Genomic DNA, 18161 nt, shown 5'->3' with positions numbered 1-18161 from the left:
ATCACCCCTGGGTGTCCTCTTCATCTTGGTATGTGGCCTTGCTGGGGAGGTTGTGCAATCTCCATCATATGAGACTTTTAAGCCTCGTCTGTCACCTCAAGAGAGATGGTTTCCTTTGGATGTGGGGATGCCCTGAGGTACTTGCCCTATTTTGCTATGATTCACTTTAAGATGGTGTTTGTTTCCCCTGTGTATGAACCTGGAGAAAAGTCACCAACATCTGGGTCTTTAGGAGCTTCCCCTTCCACATGACACTTGGCAGAGGCATCCCATTCCCGAGCCATCTTCTCCCCACAGCTCTTTCTCACCTGGCAATGGCTTGATCAGCTCAACATAATCTGGCTTTTAAACATCAGCTTCACTTTTTGAAAGCAGTTTGTACTTTTCCTGCCCAGATGGCACCCTTTAAAAGCACCTGACTGGCAGGAGACAAGTGCCCAGCGTTTTCTGAATGAGCTCCTAAAAGTATCTCAGGTGGAAAACCCAAGTCTGGTTTTGGAGGACCTGTTGTTCTGAAGGAGGAAAAAAAATGTTCTGATACTTCTAGGGATACCTCCTAACAGCTTTTGAATATACAATCTCCAGCTGAATTTCTGGTCTCATCAGCATCCCTGAACCCCTGCACATCCATGCTTCTGGTAACACTTCCAGCAGGGCTGCAGACATGCAACAGAGACTGAGTCTGACCTAGAATAAATATGGCAGTGGATCTGCAGGAAAAATCACACCTCTGAGGTTACTGTGCCACTTACCAACCCTGCCCAGGGCTTTGGACCATGCTGTTGCCAACGCGCATAAAAACCCTTAAAAAATGCATCACTTTTAATCCAAAGTTTATAAAATCCCCCGTACCTTTCTGTGTGGCCCTGGTGAGCTTGGCTGGAAGTCCAGGGCCAGATAATCCACACTCCCCGAACTCTTTTTAGGAGCTGGGCTGTTGGTGCCACTAGGAACAGGAGAAGCAGAAATGGGGTTTTGCTAATGCAGGGAAGAGACAGGAGAGATAACAAGGATTAAAATGGGAACGAGGAAAAAATACTAATTAACACAAATCTGGCGACAAAATGCCTCAGTGCCACTTTTAAAAAAGGTCTCAGCCTGGATATGCGTTCACCTGCCTCTCTGGGACCAAGGTGTGCAGAACCGCTGGGCGACTATATATATTGTATATTGTGCTAACAAATATTTCAAGCTCATGCTCTTGGTGTTATGTATCAGAGCAGTTCTGCTGCCTTTGTGCTGACTTTATTCACATGCCTGACATCAGACGTGGGCTTCAGCATTTCCCAGGAACCACACCTCAGTGAGGCCACACCAGCTCTGGGATCATCACTAATCACAACCATGCTACACAGAGCACAGATTTCCTCTACCCCCTTGGTTACATAGCCTCAAAAATATGCTTCAACTCAGCAGCTTTGCAAAGAGAGACAAAATCCCCTCCCTGTAAGCAGTGCCACTCCCTGCTGCTGCTCTGATAGCCCCTGCCCTCCACACAAACATGATGACAGCAGCTATTAGGGGGGAAAAAAACCCTGAAAAAAATCAACTTAAATTAGAAAAATAGACTGTGACAGTCCATAGACCTTTTTATCCCCTCTTAATTCCTGGCAAAGTAGGTGAAATATGTTCCTGCTCTCATATACAGTTAAAACCCCAACAGGACATGTCATTTTAGGAATGAAAGCCACTGTTTCGTGCATGTAGGGGTGTACGTAAGGATGTACACCACACAGTGCTATCTGAGCACTTCCATGTCATGAGCTAGGAATGTGTTTGCAGAGCTGGGGAACATATACGTCCTGCCAGGATCTTATATCTTAGCTGTGGGGCCCTTACCATCGCCACGTAGTTCTCCTCGCTATCTCCCGAGTCAGTGCTGGTGATGCTCTGGGAGGAGACAGGGCGACAGTATTGCAAAGAACCAGCGTTGAAGGTCTGGCTGTAAGGACAAGGGTCAATGCGTTAAAGATGGTTGCAGGTGCTGTTTATCCATTGCCAAGGAGGGATGGGAGAGGGCAGCACCTGATGCCTCCAAACATCACCATGCTCAGATCTGGGGACTGGGCATGAAGAAGAGCTGGCGGCATTGAGGTTCTCCTAACCTGACCTTCCCATGGCTCAGAGAATCGCTGGGTTTGGTCTTCTCAGTTTTTTCTTTCTAGGTCTTTTTAATAACACCTTGCTTGCTATGTACCCGTAACTCTCCTGGTATCAGCTACGTAAATCAGGCTCCATGAACTCTTTTATCTCACAGGAAATATTTAATTGCGGAGGATGCAGGGCCAGCCCTGGTGGAGCTTCTCACCTCCAGCCTCACCACAGCTCCAGGATTTGTTTACCGTGCAGGGCCCTATCCCAATTTTTTGCTGGAAAACAAAACCTCTGAGGCATCATCTTGCTTTCAATTGGCCAAATCTAATTATACAGAATAACATAATGCAATCAGGGTCTGGCATTAAAGCTCACGTCTTAAAAAGCTATTTGTTGCCCTGCAGTAAAGGCAGGGTCATATGATTAGCTGATAAGGGAAAAATCCATTAGCTCCTCCGGGGTCGGACGTCTTGTCAATCAAACCCTGCTCACTGTTTCCTGATGCAGTGATTTCAGCACGCAGCGCTCATGCCCTGCAGTCAGTCTCCACACAATCCAATTTATTAGAGGAGTCATAGCAGCCAAGCTTTGCTTCTGCCTTTCATTGGACAACATCAGACCACGAATTAGCAGCAGAACTGGAATTGTGCGAATCCTGTTATTTTTGGCCGGCAGACTTTGCTCTGAAGTGCTTTGGTTTCATTTTGCAGACTTCCTTCAGGCTAGGCTTTGCTTTCAAGGCAATCAAAACACAGCTTGGTCAGACCCTGCGAGTGTCACCCTGTGTTTTGAGACTACAGCAGGGTTTTTGGGGGAAGAGCTGGATGTGAAATCATGCCCTGTGCCCCCAGCGCAGCCGAGTTGGGGTAGCTCAGCTTGGTCACGAGTCACGGTGGACCAGAGATCCTGTGTCAGAGCCACAGCTCTCTGCGTGGTGTCAGATCCCAGAAATAGGAAATGTCTTCAAGGGATCTTAATTAGCTGCTCGGCCACATGCTGGGCTTTCATGTGAAATCCTGACCTAAACAAATTTATCATCCTGCCAGCGGCTGGATGTGGGGAGTACGACTCCGGCTCTTACAACTCTTGACAGAGCTCGGGAGGGTTCAAGAGAGAAGCGACTCTACTTCGACAGCATCTGACCCAGGTCCTAAGTCTGGCCCTGATGTAACCAAGGAAACCTCTGAGCCCTGCATCACCGTGGTGTGGCAGGATATTTTAGGAAAGAATTACTCCATAAATGCCCCTCTTCCCAGATAGTTCCTGCTGTCCTGATGGGGGCAGGGTGCTGGGCAAGATGGACTTTCATCGCAGTGCAGATGTTTGCATGGCATGACCCACCTCTGCAGCTACTGTTTCTAAAATTGACAAAGAACACAATGAGGGGGGCTGAAGGGATCATCCAGCTTTTGGGGAAATTCGTCTCTGCATCCAAAGTCTGGGCTGACTTCTAGCCTGATTCAAGATGGCCCACGAGAAACGTGCCCTTCAACAAAAAGAGATGGTGGGCCAGAAGAAACCTCTGCAGAGAATGGAGACAGAAGGGCAGCCAACATCCCCCTTACACTCAGCCAGAGATGTTTAATCCATGGCAGAGGTGACAGTGTGGCTACATGTGGACACCAGCGAGAGCGAGACCAGAGATCTTCTGTCAGAGCAAAGCAAGAATTCATACCCCAACCATTACTCACGTTGGCCTGGACCAGGATTTCGTGACTGGCGATTTGAAGGGAAGCTCATCGATGACAGTGTTGTTCCTCAGGTCCAGTGGCGATGGCTTTGCTAGGGAGGGGAAAAGCCTTTATTCAGAGGCAGCACGTTCCTACAATTCAGCATCCACAACATGAGAGGGTCCCCAGCATGAGAGGGTCCCCAGCAACTTGCTGTTTGCTTCCCGTTCAGCTAATCAGCCCCCCAGCCCTCTTTGCTGATGACAAATACCCCCAACCAAAATCCCTGCACTCATTTATGCCAGGACTGGGGGAAAACAGTGAATTTTCAGGCAATGGTCTGGGGAGGGATTTGGAAGATGTACACAAAGCCCTAAGGGAAGAGCTGTCTAGATCCAGGCAGTAGGAAACAATAGGAGAAATTTGGGTCATCTGAATACAACACAGAGATTTTTGAGTGGAGTGTAGGGAGGAGTGAAAGCAAAGGGGGTGAGATCCTGCCTGTGACATATCTCCTGTAAAGGCCAGGAAGGGTTTGAGACAGGCTGTTCAAGCACCATGAAAGCTGCATTTGCAACGTAGTCCTCCTGAAAAAGGAAGGGGATGGGGAAGATCTGACTGTGCTGGCAGTAGCAAAGCACACCCCACTTAGGACTCTACTGAGTGTGCACAAGATGCCAGATGTAGTCCAAAGTATTACAAGAATAGAAGGTTTCCTGGAAAGATTTGCCCGCAAACAACCATTCTTACCTTTCCGGTCAGGTTTGAGGTTGCGGTTGACTGGTGGGGGCTGGATTTCACTCAACCGTCTGTGGCACTGCGCCATGGCTCCTCCTTTATGCACAGGGAGGGTGGCCGAGGACAACCCCACCAGGTCAAAGTGATGCGGCCCAGGGCTCATGGGGATGTAGAGATTTTGGGCATTGTCATTGGCTTTCTCGGTGTGGATCAGGGGTGAGGAACTGGGGTTCATGGGTACGTAGTTGTCCTCAGAGTCGGTGCTATGGGAGCGGGCCACCGCTGCCTTGGCTTGCTGGGGGACAAGCAGAAGGATACGTTGTGAGCATCAAACACTGCTCAACCCCATCCCACTACAAACCCCTTCACCTCATCATCACCGAACACACACCTGAGGTGGGACCAGCTCTAAAATCTCAGCACAACGGATGGTCTGTCCCCTCCTTGGCCATCAGTTTGCACTGACAGGGTCTACCTCCACTGTTTCCAAGACATTGCAACATCCTGAGTTCAGGGAAAGGTCTTAATTATCCAGACTTGAGCTTCTTCTCATGATCAGAGTGAGCTGCAGAAGCATGCTTAACCTGGAAAGTAATTTTTCCCTGGGCTCTGGCCATGACTAAAATGCAATATGAAAGTCTGCTTTAATGTCATTTCCAGCTCAGGAAATCTTAGAAAGTGCACAAAAGAGGCTGTTCTGGCAACATGTCAAAATTCAGCTCAGCAGCATCCCAGGCTTTGGAGAAGCTGAACTCCTGGGCGCTTTTTTTGGGTCAAAGCTCCAGGCAGATACACTGTGGAACCACACAAGCAAAGCTCTGCATGCGGTGCTGGGTTAGGTGGCTGTCCCTTCACCTCTACCCTGCAGGCCACCACAGTTTTAACTGAAATCAGTAATAAACCCCTTCTTTTCTTGACTTAGCTCTGCAGGACTGGGCTGTGAGGTCCCACCTGGAACTGACTTGTCTCTGAATCTATAAGGTGCAAACGGTGCCTATAGCACAGTGGCCAACACCAAGGCCAACTCACCAGGTAGGAGTTGTACCCATCGTTCATTGACTCGACTGACTGCACAGCGCCGCCGCCTCCATGCTGGGGGTATTCATACGTCTCGCAAGAAGAAGCTGCAACACAACCACAAATGCACAACGTGTCCCAGTGCGACTGCTAATAAAAGGGGCCCCTGAAAACAAAATCCAGGTACTGAGAGGGCAGTATTTATTCTTGATGATTGAGACGCTGACGGAAAGACGTGGTTTTTAGCCCGTCACAGACTCCCTGCTATGTTCCCTCCCAATTAGCATCTCTCTGATGCGTCAACACAACTGCACGTGCCGCACGGACCTAACCTGGTTCTGTCAAAGTGCTGCAAAATCCCAGGGGTGAAGACGTCAGATAAGGTAGATCACAGTGACAAAACTGGGTTAAGGCAGAGCTCTGTTACAGCTCACTCAGCAGCTGTAAGGGCTGGCAGCCTCTGGTAAGGGGAGGACAGGGTGAGGATAGGGTGCTAAGCTGTTAGACTGGTCTATTTACTGCTGAGCATGGGGCTGATCTCAGCCTAAATGTTGGTATTTAGGTAGGAGGAGATGGAAGAGGCATTTCAGGGAGCTGTGTGTATCATTTACAGTATGTTTTCTCTCCAACCACCTCTTCTAAGTTACTTTGCAACTACCTCATCCTAGACACAGGGTTTGGAAAGGGCAAGCTCATCCACAGCCCATCCATGGCCAATGGGAAGGGCATCTCTGCTGCACTGGGTGTGTCGGGTCTTGGAGATGTGCGAAATTATGTCCCTGCCTGGTGAGCAAAACCAGCCAGGAGGTAGCTTCAGGCTGAAGTGCATTCTGATAACCCTGGTTATGAACTGAACTAAAAGCAAGGTAAAAATGGCCCAAATCACCAAAGTCTGGTGAAAGGTTGCATGAACAAGCAGGTTTGGGGTTTTGGTTCAAGGCACAAAACAGCCAAGAGCCAGCTGAGCCGCTCGGGTGGACAGAGCCCTGGGGATGCCTCTCCATGCTCACTACATACAAAAAGCAGGGCCAGATCCTCACCAGGGAGACCTTCTTTGTGTTCGACCTCCTGGCTGATGCCAACAGCCACCCCAGCCCTACCGCTACCCAATGGGACCACCCCATCCAAGGCTCCAAGACAGGACAAAGCCACCCCCTGTTCCCGACCCCCAAATTCACCTCGGTGCAGCCTGCTGTTCTCCACCGCCGGCAGTGTGTTTCTCCGGGGAATGGTGGCTGCCATGGGGGCCAGCCCTAAGCTTTCGCCGGGCTGGGGCCGCTGGGGTGGACTGCCCCACCGCAGCTCTGTCTGCCCAGGTTTTGGGGGCCGCGGGGGCGGCGCAGCGGGCGAGTCGCTGGCGGCCACAGCCAGAGCATTGTGGTTCTTGTCCAGTGTAAATGTCCTGGGGATCTGGTAGATGGAGAGCGGGGTGGCAGGGATGTCGTAGGAGTCCGTGGAGAGCTCCCCAAACTCCTTGCATAGGGTGTTGTTGGGAGTCTTGTAGGTGTAGACCTCCTCATTATCCGTTTCAGAGCTGGTGAGGCTCGACTTGGGATGGCTGTAGGAACCAAAGGCGCGCGGGAGGTCGTATGCACTGTCCCTGAACTCCGAGTTGTGCCGGCTGGGTTTTGGCAGGCTGTAAAAGCCGTGGAGCTGCCCACCGACCCCGTTCATGCAGTGCCCGTTGCCCTGTGAGAGCTTCTGGACCGCTGTGTCACTCCGCATGAAGAAGGCGGATCTCGTGGCTTGGGAGAAGCTGGCACTTCTGCGGAGGAAGGGGAGAAGGGGGTTGAGATGGGGGGAGAGCCAGTCCTGGGGTGCACTAAGCTCTGCTCCCCCAGTTTGTCACCTTCCTGACCTGCATTGCCCAACCCCAGGGCGATGGGAACATCTCAGACTCCTCTAAAAGTGCCCACAACCCATTTTGTCCTGAAACACCTTAAAAATGATCCCGTCATGGGGTGGGAGATACCTGTACGCAGCTCCATGGTGGGGCTACGGGCAGGAACAATTCAGACATAAATTGCGCCAAATGGGCAATTTTCACACCAGCTGACAGCAACCCAAGACACAGCTGCAAAGAGCCACCCCATCAGCATTGTCATCACGTGTCGGCCACCCGTCTGCAGTGCAGGAGGGAGGCTTACTCTCACCTCTGCCTTGCAAACGTGTTTGAAAGGGCCTGGAAAAATTCCTGATGGGGATTGTTTCAAAGCCTCCAGCCACGCTGCCACCCTTCCCTCTTGCAGGGCAAGCCCTGGGGAAGTGAGGACACTCCTCAGCTGGGATTTGCAGCCCCGATCCCAGCTGCGGGTAGGTAGGAGTGAACCTCAGGGCTGAATTCAGATTTATAAAAGCCCTTGAGTCCCCTGGGGCGAGTGGGGCAGCATGGTCATTAGGTCCATGCCTTGCTAATGGCTTCTTGATTTGTATTGTCATCATGCTCGGGGACACCATCCAGGAGGGAGGGCGAGCACTGGGGAGACCTCAGTCCTCTAACAACTGCTCGTTTGCCACCACTCCTCCGCTGATTCCCTCCCAGGTGTTTCATCTGCTGTTTTATCCCTCCTGCTGCTTCCCCTGTCAATGCTCCAATGTTGCAGAAGATGATGAGCCCCATGGCCATGTCTTTCTGCACCCATAACCCCAGCAGATGACATTTTCTCAAGTCAGGGGATGCTTGAATTGGCCACTTGGACTTTTCTCTCCCCCTGCCTCAACCCCTACCCCACAAGACTCAGGGAAATGCATGCATCTCTGTGGAAGTGACATGAGGGCAAGACACAGCAGAGCAAGACACATCACCCAAACGTGGGTGATGATAATGCTTTCCTCCAAACCATCTGAAGCAGCATGGAAGAAAATACCACAAAGCTCTAAGAAAGGGTCACCCTGCCATGGAGAGCTGATGCATTTGCAACAGGAGAGGGTGACAGACAGTCTTGGGCTGGGTCTTTTTGCTCACAGAGGTATAACCACGCGTGGGTCAGGCTTTGGGGGACCACATCCTCACAGCCAGAAAGGGCTCAGCCAGCCCCATTAAAACATCTCCCCGTGGAGGAGAGTCCTGCCCTGTATCAATCACCATGCTGGGAAAAAGTGAAATGGGTATGGGGGGAGTTTCCAATTGTGCCAAATCACCGGGGAAGTGCCAGCCCTATGGGAAAACCTGGGAGATGCTGGTTTACACCGCTCCGGCGGGGCTGATGCTCTGCAGGGACAACAGGGACTCTGTTTCATGGAGCCAGCACGAGATGGCGCTCAGAAATAGGGCTTATTTGGGGAAAAAAACAAGTGATGCTGTGATATGACAAATGAATCCCCGCCGCCTTTGGAACTCAGTCTGCCTGTGAGACGTTTGGGCTCTAGCAGGGTCCTTTCGGCCGAGGACTTGAAACATCTCATGGGTTAATTATTCAGCATCACCCGCCAATTAGCTACTATTACCCTCATTTTATGGATGAGTAAAGTAAGAGCTCTGGAGCTGAAAGGGGAGGGATTCCCAGCAGTCCTGCAGCCTCGCCCCGTGCACTGGGCATTGATCGGGGCTATTATTTCTGGCCTAGTTGCAGAAGCTGCCGCTGGCCAGTTTGTCTCTGCCCACCAAAGCACCAGTGCTTGCTCCCTCCTCCTCGGTGTCCCAGCCGCGCTCGGGCTCTTGGATGGTGGCTTTTAGAATCATAGAATCATTGAGGTTGGAAAAGACCCTTAAGATCATCAAGTCCAACTGTTAACCTAAAGAAGAAATTTTTACTAATATCCAGTCTAAACCTCCCCTGGCACAACCTGAGGCCATTTCCTCTCATCCTGTCACTTGTTACCTGGGAGAAGAGACCGACCCCCACCTCTCTGCAACCTCCTTTCAGGTAGTTGTAGAGAGCCATAAGGCCTCTCCTCAGCCTCCTTTTCTCCAGGCTGAACAACCCCAGGTCCCTCAGCCGCTCCCCATCAGCCTTGTGCTCCAGACCCTTCACCAGCTCTGTTGCCCTTCTCTGGACACGCTCCAGCCCCTCAATGTCTCTCTTGTAGTGAGGGACCCAAAACTGAACACAGGATTCAAGGTGCGGCCTCACCAGTGCCGAGTACAGGGGCACGATCACTTCCCTAGTCCTGCTGGCCACGCTATTTCTGATACAAGCCACAATGCTATTGGCCTTCTTGGCCACCTGGGCACACTGCTGGCTCATATTCAGGTGGCTGTCAACCAACACTCCCAGGTCCTTTTCCACCGAGCAGCTTTCCAGCCACTCTTCCCCAAGCCTGTAGCATTGCACGGGGTTGCTGTGACCCAAGTATCCTCACAGCTGGAGCGTCAGAGGGCCTTTTTTTAAACACTGTTCCATTAACTCCATCTGAAGTTAATTTTTCTGAGCCTTTTTCTGTCTTGTTTTTCGGGTAGGGAAAGGCAGCTGCAGCAGGAAAGCCCAGCGGAGGCTGCAGCCCGGGCTCTGCTCTCACCTCACGCCAGCTGGGCTCTGACCGCCTCTCCCTCCCTCCCTCCCTCCTCGCCGCTCTCATGAGCCAAAATTCTTCATGCCAAAAAACTCCTCACTATTTAAGGCAACCGGCTGGGTCCGGAGGCGGAGAGCTGTCGCTCTCTCAGAAATATCACACCGTGCACCACGGGTTGCCGTGAAGCCCAGCGAGATCTAGGCTACAGCAGGGATGAATGGCAGAGTGGTGCAAACCCTGCCCACCCCTCTGGTTGCGTTTTTTCTGGTTAAAGGCAGGAATTAGGGCCCTGTCTGCAGGATGACAGAGCGGCTGAGGTTGGAAGGGCCATCTGGAGGTCATCTGGTCCAGCACCCCTGTGCTCAAGCAGGGCTACCCAGCGCCAGTTGCCCAGGGCCTTGTCCAGACGGCTTTTGAGTATCTCCAAGGATGGAGACTCCACAACCTCCCTGGGCAACCTGTGCCAGTACTTGGTCACCCTCACATTAAAAAAGTGTTTCCCGATGTTCAGAGGGACCCTCCTGTGTGTCAGTTTGTGCCTGTTGCCTCTGGTCCTGGCACTGGGCACTGCTGAAAAGACCCTGGCTCCATCCACTTTGCACCCTCCCTTCAGGTATTTATACACATTGATGAGATCCCCCTGAGCCACCTCTTCTCTAGGCTGAACAGTGCCAGCTCTGTCAACCCTTCATCATAGGAGAGGTGCTCCAGTCCCTTGAGCATCTTCGTGGCCCTTTGCTGGACTGTCTCCAGTATGTTCATGTCTCTCTTGTACTGGGGAGCCCAGCACTGGACCCAGCACTCCATGTGTGGCCTCACCAGTGCTGAGTAGAGGGGAGGGATCACCTCCCTTGACCTGCTGGCAATACTTTGTCTAATGCAGCCCAGGATACCATTTGCCTTCTTGGCTGCAAGGTCCCATTGCTGGCTCATGTTCAACCTGGTGTCCACCAGGACCCTCAGGTCCTTTTCTGCCAAGATGCTTTCCATCTGGGTGGCCACCAGCATTTGTTGGTGCTTGGGGTTGTTCCTGCCCCGGTGCAGGACTTTGCACTTCTCCTTGTTGAACTTCATGAGGTTCCTGCTGGCCCATTTCTCCAGCCTGCCGAGGTCCATCTGGATGGCAGCACAACCCTATGGCATATCAACCACTCCTCCCAGCTTGGTGTCATCAGCAAACTGGCTGAGGGTACACTCTGCCCCATCACCCAGATCATTGATGAAGATGTTAAACAGAACTAGAGCCAGTACTGACCCCTGGGGTACACTGCTAGTGGCTGGCCTCCAACTAGACGTTGTGCCACTCATCACCACCTTCTGGGTCTGGCCATTCAGCCAGTTTTTAATACAACCCAGAGTGCCAGGAAAGCTGGGAGCTTGGAAGGTCACTGCTCCTTCCTCTTCCTCCCAACCATGATGAGATGAGACCATTGCTCACGTCTTTCTCCAGCTGGGTTTTTCAGACCTCCAAGGATGGAGGTGGGTTGAGCCGCTCACCCCCAGCCCTCCCTCAGCTGTCCCCAAGGTTTGCTCCCAGGCAGGCTACAATACCTTGCATTTTCTGACTTTCTGCTCATACACTGGTGGAGGAAAAGGTAGTCCTGGGGGGCACTGGCGGACAGGGTGCTCTGGAGGTGGCTGGCGGGTGAGTCAAAGGTGAACAGAGTAGGCTGGCTGGAGTGGGACGGTGCTGAGGACTTGCGCTCTCGCAGCAGGTGGTGGCTGGCACCGCTGAGTTCTGCTGGGGAGGACCGTGGTGCATGGTTCATGGAGGCGATGCTCCTCAGGGTATCTGTGAAGGGAAAAAACACACTGGTGAGCGGCTGGACGTGGTGACTCCACAGACTGTGTTCCCAGGATTTTCCTTACTTAAATGTTCTGGCATTTATGGAAGTCAGTGGGGTTTGCTTACGGCTCTGAGTGATGCACTCAGCAGTGGGCTCCTCTACTTGGAGCACATGCAACTATAGGTACCATGTAGGGAAATAAATATTTTGTCATATTTTATAATTTTATCATATTTTATAATTTTATCATATTTTATCACATGCTTAGTGGCTTGCAGGGATGTCTGGGGGATGTCAGCCCAATTCACAGGGAGCTCAGTGGGTTGTTAAAACCTGGTTAAAAAGGAAAAGGAAGAGAAGTGCTTTCACATTGCAGTTTCTCCTTCTGTCTTTTCTTAGAGACCTTTTGTAGGTGGCTTTAGAGATGTGATTTAAGTCATCCCCATCCCTCTGTGCAAGGGCATCACTGCTATCCTTTTACAGCTGGGTAGACTGAGGCACAGGGTGGGAATGTGGATGGACATAATGACAGCAGAGATTAAAAACATTCCCATGTTCCCCAATTCTCTATTAATTTTGTGACCTCAAAAGAGTTCCTATTGTTTTCTGCTAGTAAAATGGGATGCGGACCCAAGGTGTGACTCCTAGTGCCAGCTCCTCTTGCTCAAGAAGAAACACACTTTAAAATATTAAATTAATTTCAACGGAGAATATCCCAGAGTTCAGGAATAATCACCCAGCTACTCCAGCCCTCTAATAAGCATGGTCCAAGAATTTGAACCAGGGATGAATTTTTAAAGCCAAGCTGTAAACCCCCATTACAAGAAAAAAACCAAACCCAAAACCCCAGAAAACCCACAAGCTGCAGAATATTTTGGGAAAGCTGATCCATCTCTGGCTGCAGGAGGCCATGCAGAAGACTAGGCAGAAGCCCATGCATGGTCTCCCTGCCATGCCTGCATGCCTGGCATGTGAAAACCACTCATCATGGTTCACTGAAGTCACCCTTTATAATAGCTGTGATTTACATTTATTTGGTGCTGATGCAAAACGCAGAAAAAACCCCAAACCCTAACAAAAAGGCCATCCTTCTCTGGGTAAATCCACCCATTTTCTGGCCACCACTGATTTAGGGATTGCTCCCAGGTTTCCCTCAACACGACATCCACCTGCTCCTCAAATTTGACTTCGGACAGCCATAAGGGAACCTGCTCTGATATGGGGACAAGGGCAATTTTACAGATTTCCAACCTCTTTTTTCCATTCCTTCCCTCAAATCTCAGATCCTACCAGAAATTTTGGGCCTGATTCTCTTATGCTGCAGAGAAATGAGTTCTCTGTGAAATGGCTGTCGTGGCTCGGACAAGGAGATGCTCCACACAGGGTGATTTTTCACCGCCTTCTGAACTGTGTCAAGATACAAAATCGATCTGTCTGCCGCTCGTTCACTGCCGCTACATTTTTTTTCCTGGCATTACTGCGAACTTCACCCAATGCAGAAAAAGTACATTAATAAAAGCCAAAGAGCGTGGCTCGACTCTGTTGTTTGGTTTGTGCTAAACACAGAAAGGATCAATATTTAACATTGACATTAATGGTGGGGGATGAGAGCTTAAAACTTGGATTCCTGCTTTCTTTGCATGGGCATTAAATATCCCTTGGTGCTTTTCATGGGAGTAAATGGCCGTCTCGGTGTCCTTGGACAAAACAGTGCCTTGACCCTCATTCTTATTAAATATTCATGCCGTAGCAGTGCAGACTGATCCCCACTGGAAAAGGAGTCTTGAGAGCTCTATGATTCCCAAATCTTAGTCCCAAATCAAGTGATTTGAGGTCAACCAGCGTGGTAGAGCCCATACCCATGCTGCTACCAAAACCAGGGGGGCTGCACTCAAAGTGCCTCTCAGGAACAGCCCCCTGGTCTTGCTTCCTCCCAAATCACAGTCAAGAATTGCCCATGACATTGGGCTTTGGCCAAGACTCTTCCAAGGATGGTGCGACGATGGCAGGTTGGTGTTGTGTCCCCATCTCAGCATGAAGGTCACCTCTGGGGATGACTGTGAACTGTGCTGGGTTGGGGTCCCTCTGCCCTGAGCAGTCCTCCAACTCTATCTGTCCAGGCTCTGCACTTGCCATTGCATGGAAAAGCCATGGCAGGCCAAAATACACCCAGGAGTTAGAAATTACACCAATTTATTTGTGCCAACACAGCCTAAGGGGAGAGCTGGGGCTGCACAGAGGAGACGGTCCCCAGCATCACACCAGAGCACAGCAAATTCAAATCACAACGCTTTGAAGAGCCTAGTGAATCCCACACTGCCAGGAGACCTTAATCTCTTCCCCAAAACCAGTCTGATTTGGGGAAACCGGAGAGCGCAGCACAAAAGACACACTCATTGAAAGCAGCATGAATTACTCCATGGCTACTCCGACTGCATAAAAGAAAACGGGGGACAAAGGGGAGCAGGCGGCAAAGCCTGGTAAAAAGCACGCCACTTCCCCAGGGGAAGACGCTCTATCGATGTCCGCATTGATTTTCAAAATGAATTCTCAGCTCGCTTCCCACAGCGACCCGGCCACCGAGAGCATTAGCAGGAGCCAATTCAGGACTCACGTACTCCATTAGGTCTGTGAGATGAACTCCGTAATAGCAGGTGAGAGATGGATTGCTTCGCAGGGCTGGGAGGGTATTGCAAGGGCTGGGAAGATAAATCCTGTGGCTGCAGAAGGGGACTGCCAAGATTGTTCTGTATTTTTTATGTTGTGGGGGTTTTTTTGCACTAGAAAAAAGGGCAGCTTATGCACCCAGATCACATGCTGACGATGGGTCCTGCTGGGGGGCAGAAAAGGAGGCAAGAAAGGAAATCGAGGTAGAAAAATAGTATTTGATGACTAGTACATGCTAAAGGGAAAAGTCAAGACATTTGTGCTCTCGCGTTGGCCTGAAACGGAGAGAGGTCCCCATGAGGGTAAGGCATACAGGGTGAATTACGATCCAGAGGTCCCAAAGCCATTTCAACTTGCCATGCTGCAGTGTCCAGCTCCCAAGTGATGAGGACCAACGCTCCTTTCCCGTGTCCATGCAGGGCACTTAATGAATAACCTCCAGGGAGTCCCAGCCAGATGCCTCCAGGCATCAGTCCCAGCTGCATCATGACCAAAGATTCTCAACTCAATCCGGCCGCGAGCCAAAAAGAATGATGATTCTCCATCCCTCATGGCCATCCACCTCGGGGCCATGGAAAAACCTGTGGCCCTCCTTTATTTAACAGAGTAGATGTAGCCTTCAAATCCCTTGGCTTTATGTTGACATCTTGAGTTTATGTTGAGGGAATGTATCAAATACAGCCAAGGAGGGACAAGATCCTCTTCCAGTTCCTATTGCCATTCCCAGGGGGGCAGAGTTAAGGTTATGTAGTGGGGCCATGTGGGAAGTGTCATCTTAACCCCACGTTTCCTGGCTGGTTCTCCTCCGAGTTCAGGGAATTGGACTCTCACGGTCTGGAAAAGGCGGTGTTGGACGCCTGCAACTTCAAATTCAATGTCAGCAGCACAGCTTGCATGCATACATCTCGCTGGGCTCGTGCTACAGCTGTTGCGCTGGTCCCTGCAAGAAAGGGAGCCAGAAGCTCGGTGGGGACGCGCCAGCAAAACCCCCCAGTGCCAGGAGGGGTTTGGTTGGCCAAAGGCTGGGCACTCACTAGTCCAGGTTAAGATGTGCCTTTTTGGCCATGTGTTGCGGCTAGGGGGTAAAAAACCTCCTTGCGACTCCATCCCTGAAACAAAAATACACAACTGCGAGCATGGCCGGCAACAGGATGGACTAGGCTGGGAGCCAGGAATTTTTTATGAATGTTTTCAATCCCCCAAAGTGGTATTTCCCTCCTTGCTGACAGCTCTGAATTCCCTTGCTCAGAGCACTCGACTATTGCTGTGTGCACATAGCTTCACACAATGTTTCTGGGCTTCTCTGAGTGAAATAATTACTCAGCCTCCTTTGGAAATTGTTGCTCAGAACGGCCTTTTTCACCGGAGCTGCAATGTCAGCTTTCCCCACCTGAAGGCAGAGGCTGGGACTACAACTCCCTGTATCCCATGGACTTGAAATGATGCCTCTGGGAAGGCAGTGATTTTTGGGTGTAGCTAAATTCCTGTGCTCCCGTCGATGGTCACAGCAAAGGTGCCCAGTTTGCTTGGCATCCCTGAGCAGCATGAAATTCGCCGTGATGCCCACACCCGCTGGCAAGGGCAAGCTGGTCCAAGGGGCCTCGCAGATACGGGCTCTTCAGATCTGCCCTGGCAAATAAGGCCACGAAACGCCTTGGACCACGCCGCTGCATTCACGCCTGTTAAAACTTATGGCTGATGAGATTTTTTTTTCAGGAGGGAATAGCAGAAATCTACTAGAAATAATCCCTAGGAGGGTGCTGGGCAGAGTGTGCTCATGTACTATTGTCTTCCCCACTCTTTGGAGCAGCTCCACCATTTCTTAGCAAAAAAAGGGGGAACCTTCTCCTGTGGGAATCTGCCTCCACCTCAGCTTTCTCTGCCAGCTCACTCCTTGAGCACAAATACAAAAAAAATAATTGAAAAAAGACAAACAACCCTACCAAAACAAGCCTTCCACGTGCTTCTCCTGGCACGGAGAGAACAAACAACATGTCTGATGGATGAGTCACCGTGCCACCGTGCTGCCAGGAGGCCCTGGGATGCCACGAGGATGAGTGTGGCACCCGAGGAAGGTTTATTTACCGAGCTTTCCCTATCACCTCCGAGTTGGATGGCATTTGGAAAAGCTGTTGTCAGTCTGAGGATGCCTTGGCAGGTTGCCCTCTAAAGGTTTCCTCCGGCAGGTTAGTTGGAAAGGGCGTCTTTTTGGATGATTTCCCCTCACCGTTTTCCACCAGGGTGGGGAACTGCGTGCAAGGACACAGGTACCCTAATATTCAGTGTTGCCTGAATTTTGGGTGCCAAGCAGGGGGAGTGGAGCTCCCTAGAAGTGAGGCTGAGGCAGGGTAGGACTCGTCACGGGTGCATCCTCCACTGCAGAGGAGCTGAAGGGTGAAGACAAAAGTGACACTGGGCTTTTGAGCTTTTCCTTTCCAATTTCTGCTGCTTCTTTCCATTTGCTTTGAGAAACCAGTCAGGACAGACTGGCCAAGGGAAATGAGGAGCATCACCACTTAACAGACAGGGATCTGCTGCACAGAGGGCTAAGGGCATGGTTTCTCTTACCCAATTTCAGCCATCTAAATGATACGTAGCCTAAGCTGGTCCCCTTAGGTTTCCTCTATAGACAACAGTGAAATCCCCCAACTATTTAAGCATCCAACTCAGGATGGGGAGAATTACCCGAGAAAGAGTTGATGGGAGAGACAGAATCACAGAATCACAGAATCATATAGGTTGGAAAAGACCTTTAAGATCGTCGAGTCCAACCATAAACCTAACACTGCCAAAACCACCACTACACCATGTCTCTAAGCACCTCATCCAAACGTCCTTTAAATACCTCCAGGGATGGCGACTCAACCACTTCCCTGGGCAGTCTGTTCCAATGCTTGATAACCCTGTCGGTGAAGAAAAATTTCCTAATATCCAGTCTAAACCTCCCCTGGCGCAACTTGAGGCCATTTCCTCTCATCCTATCACTTGTTACCTGGGAGAAGAGACCGACCCCACCTCTCTACAGCCTCCTTTCAGGTGGTTGTAGAGAGCGATGAGGTCTCCCCTCAGCCTCCTTTTCTCCAGGCTGAACAGTCCCAGCTCCCTCAGCCGCTCCTCACAAGACTTCTGCTCCAGACGAAGCAGAAGTCTTGTGAGTCTTCTGCTCCAGACAGTGAGACAAAGATGAGTGGTAATAAATAGCATCGTCTCTGCCCATTAGCGTCAGTGCTCTGCTTGCATTTGTACGAAATAACTAAAAAATAGTGGTAATGTAGGAGCATTTGCCTTGGAGAAGCATGGGAACTGGGGGAAAATATCATAGCGCAGGAGAGTGAGTGAGCGAGAAGAGAGGGAAAGGAGCCAAGTCAGATCATCCTGACCTCAAAGCATTATATATCTCAGTTATTTTAACAGCAATCAATTCTTTGAAGGACAAAGGGGCAGAAGGGAGAGAGACCGCAACAGAAGCGATGCAATGCTTCTCCCTGGAGAATACAGGTTTGCTTCTGTGAGATGAGGCTGTGCCCCAAATCCCATCCCTGCCCTGAGAAACATCTCTTGGTGGCAGTGACCCAGCTCTGTATCATATCAGCATGCCCTGCACATGGTGGCTACCCTTTAAAAAGCAAATCTGCCGCTCGATTGTGGAGCTCAACCTTTCGTGTCAATATTTGGAGGTCTAACATTTGGCCAGACAGGGCTGCCTGGTGTGCACCTGTTTATTTATTTTTGTTAT

The 18161-nt window shown here is 50.7% G+C and overlaps 1 protein-coding gene across 2 annotated transcripts in view; it reads right to left on the bottom strand.

The window, feature by feature from the left end:
* GAB2 (GRB2 associated binding protein 2) overlaps positions 1–18161 on the bottom strand; it is a 110205-nt gene that overhangs the window by 8233 nt on the left and 83811 nt on the right. For both annotated transcript variants that reach the window (XM_075491205.1, XM_075491204.1), the window contains exons 3-9: positions 11523–11763; positions 6698–7284; positions 5532–5626; positions 4515–4797; positions 3786–3876; positions 1840–1942; positions 853–978 (exon numbers count right to left, since the gene is read on the bottom strand). In XM_075491205.1, the coding sequence (XP_075347320.1) occupies positions 853–978; positions 1840–1942; positions 3786–3876; positions 4515–4797; positions 5532–5626; positions 6698–7284; positions 11523–11763 (1526 nt within the window). The remainder of the gene's footprint in view (positions 1–852; positions 979–1839; positions 1943–3785; positions 3877–4514; positions 4798–5531; positions 5627–6697; positions 7285–11522; positions 11764–18161) is intronic.

The sequence above is a fragment of the Mycteria americana genome, chromosome 1, assembly GCF_035582795.1.
Source record: "Mycteria americana isolate JAX WOST 10 ecotype Jacksonville Zoo and Gardens chromosome 1, USCA_MyAme_1.0, whole genome shotgun sequence".
NCBI lineage: Eukaryota > Metazoa > Chordata > Aves > Ciconiiformes > Ciconiidae > Mycteria > Mycteria americana.
The sequence above is the reverse complement of the archived record's forward strand: the minus strand, read 5'-3'. Positions and strand labels throughout refer to the sequence as shown.